The 12,147-nt window shown below is 45.3% G+C and overlaps 1 protein-coding gene across 1 annotated transcript in view; it reads right to left on the bottom strand.

Annotated features, from left to right (window-relative positions):
* The window catches only part of SEL1L3 (sel-1 suppressor of lin-12-like 3 (C. elegans)), a 117,924-nt gene that overhangs the window by 93,064 nt on the left and 12,713 nt on the right, over nt 1–12,147 (bottom strand). The window contains exon 2 of the mRNA XM_011974860.1: nt 7,724–8,294. Within this exon, the coding sequence (XP_011830250.1) occupies nt 7,724–8,294 (571 nt within the window). The remainder of the gene's footprint in view (nt 1–7,723; nt 8,295–12,147) is intronic.

The following is a 12,147-nucleotide window of genomic DNA, read 5'->3' as shown; positions in this document are numbered from 1 at the left end:
AATCCTCTCATTTGTGCAGGAAGAGAATGGGACACAACTTAACGCTTGTATGTGCAGAGAACATTTCTAGAAGGAGACACAAGAAACTGTTGCTAATGAATTTACTTCTGGGAAAAGGACCAGAAGATTCAAGGGGGAGGGGTGTGGAAACTTACTAGTTCCCCTAAACCGTTTCACACTATTTAAATTTTTTTTATTGTTAACGTGTACACGTATTACTTTTTTGTCGACGAAAGAAGAGAACAAAAGCTCTGAGCACTTCCGGGCAGGCAGATAGAAGGAGCCAGCTACATCCCAAGGCCTCCCCACCCTCGGCCTCCGAGGCTGCCCAATCCGCTTCAAAGACACAAAGTCCAGTGGGTGAAGAAAACAGGATGATTCACATCGATAAAAATTCAACTTTAAAAAAAGTATTCTTTCTAATTTAGAACCTGGGTTAGGACTGTATTAGCATATTTCAGAGAGGCGGCATAGCAAAGTCAAAAGAATCAGGAAGTCTGGACTCCAGTTAAACAAACTCCCTGAGCCTCGGTTTTCCTCTTTGTTAAAGAAAGGTTCAGAATAACACTATTTTTCCCACTGAACTATTATGAGGATTAAATGAGACAATGTGCATGAAAAAAGTGTTTTGAAAATCATAAAGGGGAATGCAGATACTAGGCATTAATTAGTGTTATTACTGAAAAATTCAGACTACCATGATTAACTGGAAAAAAAAGGAATTAGGTCTTTTTTTTTTAATGCCAAATATATAGTTTATAACTACTAAAAGTACTATCATGACATTGACTTGAATAGTCCTGCTGTATAAACCATTTTTTCCACAAAGACAAGTCAAGGCTGGTTCCAACACTTGACTTAACTTTCAATCATTTTGTTGTAATGAAATTTTGTTATTAAAAAAAAATCATACTTCCAGTCCATTGGATCTGAAGATGAGAATGCATTTTTAGTGAAAGGAAAAGAGAGTGGAGAAGAAAAAAACTACCATGTTGCCCCAGAGTTTCTTATTTAAGAGGGAAGATCAGAGAAATGTTCATAAAGCTAGACATTAGGGCACTTAAGAACCTTTCAAGAGTGTTCCTAACCTGCTTATCTAGTCTTACTTCTTGAATTGTCCATCTCACACCTGAGATTGTGTCTTGGAAAATAAACTACAGCAAGCATGCTGCTAGTCCACATTTCCACTCCATGGTAGACAGTAACTGATGGACATGGCACTCTTTCTCAGTAAGTGCAGGCTCATCCTCAGAATCCTACCCAACACCATGTTCTAGGCAGCCACCCCCAATCAACACAAGCTAGCCTGTGAGATGAAGCCGTATTGCCATCTTTCCCGTCAAAGAACGAAGGCTTGTAACCATTTCTCCATCAGGAATTTTCTTCTTTGTGTGCCATAGCTTATGCCTTCCCCTCTGCCTGAAAGCTGAATGTCCTTCCCTTCATTGCTTTTTTTTTTCTCTTCTTTTTTTTTCTTTTTTTTTTTGAGACAGAGTCTTGCTCTGTTGCCCAGGCTGGAGAGCAGTGGCACCGTTTTGGATCACTGCAGCCTCCACCTCCCGAATTCAAGCAATTCTCCCACCTCAGCCCCCCGAGTAGCTGGGACCACAGATGCACGCCACCACGCCTGGCTAATTTTTTGTATTTTTAGTAAAGATGGAATTTCACCATGTTGGCTATGCTGGTCTCTAACTCCTGGCCACAAGTGATCTGCCTGCCTCAGCCTCCCAAAGTGCTGGGATTATAGGCGTGAGCCACTGCGCCCGGCCCCTCCTTTATGAGCCATGAAAACTCTACTCATCCTTCAAGTCTCTGTCAAAATGTCACCTCCTCTGTGAAGAAGCCACACAAAGTGCTTAACACATACAGGTTGCTCAGGAACTGTTCTTCAGTGAATGAATGACTTAAAATAAATACATAGCTTCATGACATCACCTGGTAGTTTAGCCTAATGAATTAAGTGTGGGATTTGGGAACCAAACTACCCAGGTTCAAACTCCAGCATCTTCATTAATAGCTGTGCAAACTTAGACAAGCTACTCTATCTCTCTGAGTCAGTTTTCTGTTTTCCCCTTGGTAAATATCCCAGTGGAATATTGGGCAAATTAAATTAAATAACAATGGGCCAGACGCTGTAGTTCACCCAGCACTTTGTAATCCCAGCACTTTGGGGGCCGATGCAGGCAGATCACTTGAGAGCACAGGAGTTTGAGACCAGTCTGGCCAACATAGCGAAACACTGTCTCTACTGAAAATACAAAAATTAGCTGGGCATGGTGGCACACATCTGTAACACCAACTACTCAGGAGGTTGAGGCAAGAGAATCGCAGGAACCCGGGAGGCAGAGGTTGCAGTGAGCTGAGATCGCGCCACTGCACTCCAGCCTGGATGACAGAGCAAGACCCTGTCTCAAAAAAAAAAAAGAAAAAAAATTAGATAACCAGGTAAACCACATAAAGCACTTTGACAGTGCCTGGCACATAGCAAATGCTCAGTAGCAGTAAGTGACTGTAACTATTGGTAGCCACGTTAAAGAGAGTAGCTTTGTCCTCTTCTTTGAGCCTTCACACTCAGTAAAGAAATTGATCCATAATAGGTGCTCAATCTTTGTTTAACTGAATGAATCATGATACATGTCATAGGAGCAGTACCAATAGAGCATTCTGATGGCCAGCAGTTAGGAAGTTAATATCTGGTTCTGGAAATTAAAAAAAAAACTCAACAAAACTTCGGGGTGGGGGCTAGAAAAGTGTTAGAAATTTGAGCCAGTTGTTGAAATAGGGGCATGATTTTGCCAAGCAGGCATGGAAAGTAGCAGTGGGGGGAGGTGTTGCTTCGTGGGCTGGGGGAGTCAGGGCGGAACAGGAGCTATTCTAGGGGAAAGAAACTGCTTTAGCAAAGACATAGGGGTGGGGAATCAAAGACTTAAACCACAAAGGGGAAGCTGAGCTTACCTGTGGCTGCAAAGGAGAATCCCTGAACAGGAGAAGCCTGCAGACTTAACTAGCACAGCCCCGGTGGGTTTGTCTGGGAAGCTGTGGAGTGTGCGCAGTGGCCCTAGGGAAGGAGCACAGCCACCCCCAGCCCCACACACTCCCTCTTGTGGCAACACAGCCCTGCAAGGGTATCAGTGTGTGACGTTCACAAACTGTCCTTCCCCCTTGGCTAAGAGCATTCATTCAATCAACAAAGAGTCATGAGTGCAGGGCTCTATGCTCACATCAGAACAAAGCAAACAACTCCCCCGGCCTCGTGGAGCTTGTGCTCCAGTGTGGACCAGGCAATAGGCACATAGGCAGCTAAAGATATTCACTGAAACCATCCAGTGGTGATCAGGCTAGGAAGGAAAATGAAGGTGGACAATGACAGGCAGGGCGGTGGGGGTGGGCCTGCTGTCTTAGATAAGGTGGCTGGGGGAGCCATCTTGAGGAAATGGCATTGGAGCAGAGGGGTGAGTGAGGTAAGGAAGTGGCCATGCAGTGATCTGGGAGAAGAGCATCTTAGGTGGAGGGAGCAGTCACACACATGTCCCAAAGTAAGAATGAACTCGGTATGCTCCAGGAGAAGCAAGGAGGCCTCCTGTTGCAGGAAGGGTGTGCATGGCGGGACACGAGGCTGCAAGGGGACAGGGACAGATTCCCACAGAGTAAGGGGCATGGGTTGATCTTAACTGGGATCAGTGGGCAATGGGAGGAACTGGGGGGTTTAATCAGGGAGTGATGCGATCAGCTTTCACTGGCTGCTGGTGGGGGATCAAGAGGGTATGATGGGCAAAACTGGGGGGCCACATGCAGGCAGTGCCAGGAGTCCAGACAGGAGGATGACGGCTTAGACCAGGACGACGGCACTCCATGTGGTGAGAAATGCAAGAAGGGACTGAATATGTGACACATACAGTCAGCACTAGGTGACTCTCAAAATAGAGTATGACAGGAAGAGAAGTCCAGGTGGGTTCCCAGGTCTGGGGCCCAAGTCACCAGCCTGCATGGCTGATTCCTTTCTTTCCGTGACTCCAGCGTGAGTCAGGCACACATGTGATTTGGGAGGGACAACAGAAATGCCCACTCCCTTCCCTCAAGGAAATAAGCCACACTAGGTAGATTCACAGTCTGCCTATGGCTACGTATGCCCCCCACACCCAGGATGCAACAGCAACAGGTGCACCGGGGGCACGTGGCTGAGTCGTGGCACACACGTGTTCCCAATGGCTACTGACTTCTCATCCGGGTTAGGTTTTCCCCGCAGGGGTGGGTAAACGTCTGCTGCATCTCCACCAAAACTCAGCCTCATGGCCTGGCTGGGTCTGGCCTGGCAAAGGGGATAAGCTGCTGAAAGCCATGTCTGGACACACCCAGCCCTCGCCTCGGGAGCCTCGGCAAAGCCGGTGGTGGAGGCCCTCCAAGCACACTTCCAGAATACCAGGGCACAGGGACTTTGACTCTTTTTATACATGAAAAGGAAAATGAAAGCAAGTCAGGGAGTACTTCAGTTCAGAGGCAGGGCCATCGTAGGACACCAGGCACTTGACACAGAAAGCCTTCCCTGAAACCCCACATCAGTGCTGGCTGAGACAGGGACCATACATGACGGGCCCCCTGTGGCTCAGCTCGGAGCCTCACTAATGCCATCTTGTTCTGACTTGATTCTTGTTCATCAAGAAGCCCCTGCTAAAAACAAACCAGAGGCCTGGCCCCCTTCCATCCCCACAGCCCAGATCTGGAACAAAGGTCATGGATATTTTCCATGGGGCCGCTGCAGACGCTCTTGTGATCCGTCTTTTGGAGAAGGAAGAATGTGTGCCCCTTTTTCAGTAAACAAATCACAGCCTTGTGATCAGAGCTTATTTTGAGGGTGCATGGAGCTCCCCACCATTTTCAGTGACTTTAACTCTTGGGAAAGGGTTTTCTCTGCATTATGGTTTAATTCTCACTCCTGAGGTAATGCTCGGAAGCAGGTGAGGAGAAAAACCCCACTGTGCTGTTCCCAAGCCTTGTGAATATGAGAAGAAACAACAAAAGAAGGAAAAGACGTTTCACATTTTAAGGGCATATTCAGGCACCCTAAGAACTGAGCCAGTTCGTTAAATGATTTCATTTGGAAACTTCCAGCTTGCAATTCAGTCATTCTTCAATGAGAAATACATGATGTGTCAAATATGAAATGGAATCATTAATCCCTGCCAAAGTCAGAGGTACAGCAAACTGTGGCTGTGTGTGCCCCATGCTCTCTTCCCCTTAACAAATTAGGTAGCCCTGTGGAAGGTATTCCAGACAGATGCCTGCATGGGGCTCTGCCTGGAAGAGGGAGGCACACTGATCATCAAAATGATTGACTTGACTGCTTTCAGACATTTAACTACCCATCCCACCCTCCCCGCTATGTGCACACACGCAGAAAGGGAATTTGCTTTCATCTTCTAGATATCTTTTCATTTAAAGCACCGCACAAACGCAGAATAAGCCAGACAGACAGGGCTATTAAAATGTAGGTTAAAATTGTATAGATTACACAAACACAGGAGCCCCTGTAAAAACTGGTAAAATCTGAATAAGGTCTTGGAGTCCAGTTAACCGTATTAGATCAGCATTACTTCCCCAGTTTTGATTTTGCACTGTAGATATGGAAAATGAGGAAGCTGGGGTGAGGATACACAGGGGACTCTGTAGCCTTTGCAACTTTCTGTGAATCTGTAATTATTTCAAAATAGTTTTAATCCAGCACTTTGGAAGGCCAAGGCAGGAGGACTGCTTGAGCCTAGGAGTTGAAGACCAGCCTGGGCAACACAGGAAGACCCCATCTCTACAAAAAAATTTAAAAATCAGCTGGATGTGCTGGTGCACGCCTGTGGTCCCAGCTACTTGGGAGGCTGAGGTGGGAGGATTGCTTGAGCCCAGGATGTTAAGGCTATAGTGAGTTATGATCATGCCACTGCACTCCAGCTTGGGTATCAGAGTGAAACCCTGTCTCAAAACAAGAAAAAGTTTTGGAATATGTCATATGTGCCAGTTCTAGGGTGAGTGGCCTCTGAGCAGCTATCATGTATGGTGACACAGGTCCTTTCGGTTTTCATTTGATGCAGAGCTGTTTTGGGACAGTACCAAGAAATCGCCATAGCCATTATTTCCCCAAAGAGAGTCCACCAGAAATCCCATCCCAGAGGTGACAAGAAGTTGATCACTAGAGGAAAAACTTAGAGAGCATGTCCTTAAGTCCCCTTGTCCTACACCCGTCCTGTTGAAGATGAGCTGTCAGGCACTTCCTGCGGAAGGGTCTGCTGCCACAAGCCCATGGATGTCCTCTGCCCGCCAAGCCTGGCTGGGAGTCAGGTCACGGGAACCTTAGCAATCCTAAGTCCAACCAGCTCTGTCCCTGGCCCGCAGGTTCTCAAGTTTTAGGTTGCATCAGAGTGGTGAGGAAGGTGTTTAAAATGCCGATTCCAGGCCTTCCTCCACCCCCGCAGATCCCAACTAAGTAGATGAAGGATGGGGCCTAGGAATTTGCATTTGCAACAAACATTTGTGATTCTGTCACAGGTGGTCCTAGGGCCACAGTTGAGGAAACAACTGTGGAGGGCTCCCCACTGAGGGGGCAGAAGAAGAGCTGGCAGGCACTCGGCATTCACAGAGCAAGGCGCTCCTTGCACAATGGAGAGAACTTCAGAGTGGCGCCTCTCAGCGCACACCTGAGATCTCCAGCCCCAGGGCTTAACGAAGGCTGCAGAAGGGCCTGGGAGCCTCCGGGATTGGTCCTGCTGAGGTTGTGACCATGTGGCAATTAGGATAAAACGCAGAATGTGGACTGTATCATCATCACAGCTTCTCACTGAGAGCTGATGATGTGCTAAGCAATCACATCTCATTTAGTCCTCACGGTACTGCTCTGAAGGAACTGTTTATTATCCCCATTTTATAGATAGGAAAACTGAGGCTCAGAGAGTTCCAAGGTTACAGAGATAGAAAGTGGCAGGGCAGGAATCCTGCCCAGCCAGAGGTTACCATTCTGTAATACAACCTCCCTTTCCGTCGGAAGGGTTCCTTTAGGTTCTCATCTCCTCCAGGATAAAACACTCTGCTTAAAAATAATAGAGGCCGGACATAGTGCCTCATGCCTGTAATTCTAGCACTCTGGGAGGCAGAGGCAGGCAGATCGCCTGAGGTCAGGAGTTTGAGACCAGCCTGGCCAACATGATGAAACCCCATCTATACTGAAAATACAAAAATTAGCCTGTCATGGTGGCGGGCACCTGTAATCCCAGCTACTCGGGAGGCTGAGGCAGGAGAATTGCTTGAACCCGGGAGGCGGAGGTTGCAGTGCGCCGAGCGAGATCTTGCCACTGCACTCCAGCCTGGGCAAAGAAAAAAAAAAAAAAGGAAATTTAGCGGGCTTGTAGGGGAATGGGAAGATTTTCCCAATTCTTGTTTCGGTGGCATGAATGCTCCTTTCCAGCTTAAAGCAGATCTAACCCTCTCAAAGTCCCTCTTCCTCAGCTCCTTTGTTCTGCTCTTTCATCTTTGGTCCTGCTCTCTACTAATCTTTCTCCTCTCTTCCCATTTTAATTTTTCTCCTTTTGTCTTCAGACTTCAAAGTTACAGACTCAATGTGTCCCTCCATTTTCCCTGTATCCCCCATCACTAATAGAAGAATTTTCTCCTGCCGTTCGATCATGGTACAGGCTATCTGAAAAAAATGAGAGTGAGGTTTCTAGCAAGAGAGATGACCTACCATTTTCCAGAGCACACTGTGGAATCCTGTTTGCCTGAAGGTTCCAAATATAACCCATGTTCCACTCAAGGCACACTTGATGATCTTTGAAAGGGCGTTCAAAAGGCGGGATGGTCTGCAGGAGGGTATAATTCTTTGCTACAGCATGGAGCAAGTTTTCCTCCCATTTAACATTCCAGTCTCCGCCACTGTATTTGTGAGTAATCCAGGCGCGTACTATCACTGCAGATACAGAGATGGAATGTCTGATGAAATAATCATCTCTGTAAACCATAATGCTTGGAAATTTCACATGTACTATTTGTGTCCTGCTGGTGTGAAGATGTTTCTCATTCTTCCACCTTTTTTTGTACACGGGAATGCTACTTCTGAACTCGGATGAAACAACTGCTTCCAAATTGACAACACAAGGCTGAGAGCATAAATACTCAACCGAGACTTCAGAAACGTTGCGAACATTTCCTTCAAAGACAGTAAAATAAATAAAGTCTTTGTAAGCCACGCTCTGCTCAGCTTTGGGTATCACTGATGTCGTCAGGGAAGTCTGCCTACCCAAAGACGGTACAACATTCTGAAAAAAAGAAAAAGAAAGTTAGCAATACAGAAAGTTTAAAAATCCTCAACATAACAGATACGTGAATCATTATTTTCCTGGGATAAAAAATATCAGTCTCCATAAAGCAATGAATGAATGCAGGAGATAAAAGATGTCAAAACCACTACTGAAGAATTGGGGAAAAACCAACACACAAATACAATCGAAGATGAGGTCACATTAAACTCTCTCCCCAGACCCAGTAACATCTGGTGATCAGAATGTGACTGTCACATCTACGTGGCAATAATTCCAGAGCTGGTTTTCAAAGGCAGAAGCTGGTTCACAACAAACCCAATAGCAATGGAATCTGCCTTAGAATAAAACAGAGACAACACAGCTTCAGACATTTTCAAACTATTGTCCGGACTTTAAGTGGTGGGTCCGATAGTACCAAGTCAAAGGGTGGTAGAAAAGTGCAAAGTGCACCCTCAAGGGAACATAACAGGGATGCCACCCTGGCCCCTTTTTCTCCCATAAGTTTGAAGCCAGGGCAAGCCTGCATAATATATGGACAGGCGAGAGGTTTCTATTGCTCCCGGTCACACATGAGCAAGCTCAGACGATGGGCTGTGTTGTCCAATTCTTTCACCATAGACGATGCTATGTGCACCAAGAAAGATTTTAGCTGAATGTTTGTTTATCTGGTCATGAAATCGAGGCAAGGTTTTGAGCATGAGGTGCTGATCTATGAATGCTAAGAGCTCTCCCAAATATGACTTTGTGATTCAGGTATCCAAAACACAATAGAAAAAGGTCACTTTGGACCACTGCATATCCATTAGGGTGGCTATTATAAAACACACACACACACACAGAAAATAACAAGTGTTGGTGAAGATGTGGAGAATCTGGAACCCTTAGGCACTCTTAGTGAGAACGTAAAATGGTGCAGCCACTATGGAAAGCCGTATAGCAGTTCCTGAAATAAATTAAACACAGAATGATCATATGATCAGGCCAGGCATGGTGACTCATGCCTGTAATCCCAGAACTTTGGGAGGCTGAGGTGGGTGGATCACCTGAGGTCAGGAGTTCAAGACCAGCCTGGTAAACATGATGAAACCCTGTCTCTACTAATAATACAAAAATCAGCCAGGTGTGGTGGTGCGCACCTGTAATTCCAGCTATTTGGGAGGCTGAGGCAGAAGAATTGCTTGAACCTGGGAGGTGGAGGTTGCAGTGAGCCAAGATCACGCCACTGCACTCTAGCCTGGGGAACAGAGCGAGACTGCATCTCAAAAAAGAATTATGATATGATCAGATCCAGCAATTCCACTTCTGGATATACACCCCAAAAATTTAAAGCAAAGACTTGAAGAGATATTTGTACACTCATGTTCATAACGGCATTACTCACACTAGCCAAAAGCAACCCCAAGGGTCTATTCACGGATGAATGGGTAGAAAAAATGTGGTATATACGTGGGATGGAATATTATTCAGCCCATAGAAGGGAATGAAATTCTGATATATGCTGTAAAATGGATGAACTTTGAGGACATGATGCTAAGTAAAACAAGTTAGACACAAAAGAACAGATATTATATCATCCACCTACATGAAGTGCCTAGAGTAGTCAAACTCACAGAGAGAGAAGGTACAATAGAGGTTACCAGGGTCTAAGGGAAGAGGAGATTGAGGAGTTAGGATGTAACGGGTCTAGAGATTCAGTTTGGGACGATGAAATTGCGTGGAGATAGAAAGTGGTGCTGGTTGCACAACAATGGGAATGTCCCTAACACTGCTGAACTATATACAGTTACAAATGATTAAAATGGTATATTTTAATGCATGCATATTTTTACCACAATTTAAAAGAAAAAAGTCACTTTGGTCTCCTCTGAGGAAAGAAATAAAAACTCCTTTTTTCAATTCTGACTTAGAACTGTGGGAGAGGCAAAGATGGACAAGACATGAAATTTGGTATCAGGGAATCATGTCTATAAATAATGGCAATACAGGCAAAATGTGGTCAGTGTTCCCACCAAACTGTAAACAAGCCCAAGGGTGCATAGCACTGGGACAGAATAATTCTAACTGGAACGTCTGGGATAGGCTTTATGGAAGAAATGGTATCTCAGTTGGGCTTTGAGGGATGAAAAGAAGTTCTTCAGGTAGGGAGACAAGCCAAAGGCACTGCAAAGGGTGTGAACAGCATAAGCCAGGCAAGAGGCAGGGCAATGCAGGTATACTTAGGGAATAGGAAGTAGTTATGTGAACACGCAGGTATGAGGTTGAAAAGAAAAGTAGAGTTTGGCCCTGGAGAACACTGAGTCCCAGCCCAAGGAATGTGAACTTTTATTCTACTGACAGCAAAGAATCAACAAAGGTTTCTGTACAAGGGGGTGGTGTCTCCCTTTTAAAGCAACTGATAGTCAATGTCAATTAGAAACAAGGCTAACAATTCATACAAAAATGAGCAAACGACATAGTTAATCAACAGGTAAATGCTCATTCACAGTACGATAAATGCAAACTGAAACTGCGCTGAGATACCATTTTTTTACCTCCTAGATTTGCAAAGATCAAAAAGTCAGATAACGCATCGTACTGACCAGAGTGTAGGAAGCATGCCCTCTTATGTATTGCTGGTGGCAGTAATCTCTAATCTCTATGAGGCCAATCAAGTAATACCTACTAAAATTATAAATGCACTCACCCTCTGCACCAACAATCTCACTTCTAGGAGTTTAACCTACAAATACACTCAAAGTTGTGCAAAATGATGTTTGTGTAGATTTTCACTTCAGTACAGTTTGTAATTGCAGGACATGGGGAGCCTAAATAACCATCAAGAGGGAGCTGGTTAAATAAAAAGAGTACATCCACTCGTAGAGTACTACGCAGCTATTAAAAGGAAGAAGCTCTTCACGTACAGATAACGGAATGATCTCAAAGGGTTTCGTGTCTGTTTTTTTTGTTTGTTTGTTTTTGAATTTTCAAGATTTTCTTTGTTTTGAGATGGAGTCTCACTCTGTCACCCAGGCTGGAGTGCAATGACACAATCTCAGTTCACTGCAACCTCTGCCTCCCGGGTTCAAGTGATTCTCCTGCCTCAGCCTCCCAAGTAGCTGGGATTACAGACACCTGCCACCACACCCGGCTCATTTTTGTATTTTTAGTAGAGATGGGGTTTCACCAAGTTGGCTAGGCTGGTCTCGAACTTCTGACCTCGGGTAATCCACCCATCTCGGCCTCCCAAAGTGCTGGGATTACAGGCGTGAGCCACTGCGCCCAGCCCAGGTTTTGAAATTCCAGGTTTGCTGTAATGTAATTCACACCACACAATTCACACATTGAAAGTGTAACTTGCAATGTTTTCTAGTAGATTTATAGAGTTAGTCAACAATCAATCATTACAACAATCAATTTTCAAACATTTCATTGCCCCAAAATGAAACCCAGTACCCACTGGCAGTCACTTCCCATTTTTTTGATTGCTTTTTAAAAACAGATTCAGAAATACCATTTGGATTAAATACACACACACACCACACATACATATATATGTACATGTGCATATTCACTTGAATATACATATCACTGGTTGCTTACACAGAGAAGAATGAGGTGACCAGGAGACAGAATAAGAGAGAGAGATGCGCCAGGCATGGTGGCTCACGCCTGTAATCCCAGCACTTTGGGAGGCCAAGGCGGGTGGATCACAAGGTCAGGAGATCGAGACCATCCTGGCTAACATAGTGAAACCTCGACTCTACTAAAAATACAAAAAATTAGCTGGGCATGGTGGTGGGTGCCTGTAGTCCCAGCTACTCAGGAGGCTGAGGCAGGAGAATGGCATGAACCCAGGAGGTGGAGCTTGCAG

Source organism: Mandrillus leucophaeus, unplaced genomic scaffold (assembly GCF_000951045.1).
Source record: "Mandrillus leucophaeus isolate KB7577 unplaced genomic scaffold, Mleu.le_1.0 Scaffold1498, whole genome shotgun sequence".
NCBI classification, from domain to species: Eukaryota; Metazoa; Chordata; class Mammalia; order Primates; family Cercopithecidae; genus Mandrillus; species Mandrillus leucophaeus.
The sequence above is the reverse complement of the archived record's forward strand: the minus strand, read 5'-3'. Positions and strand labels throughout refer to the sequence as shown.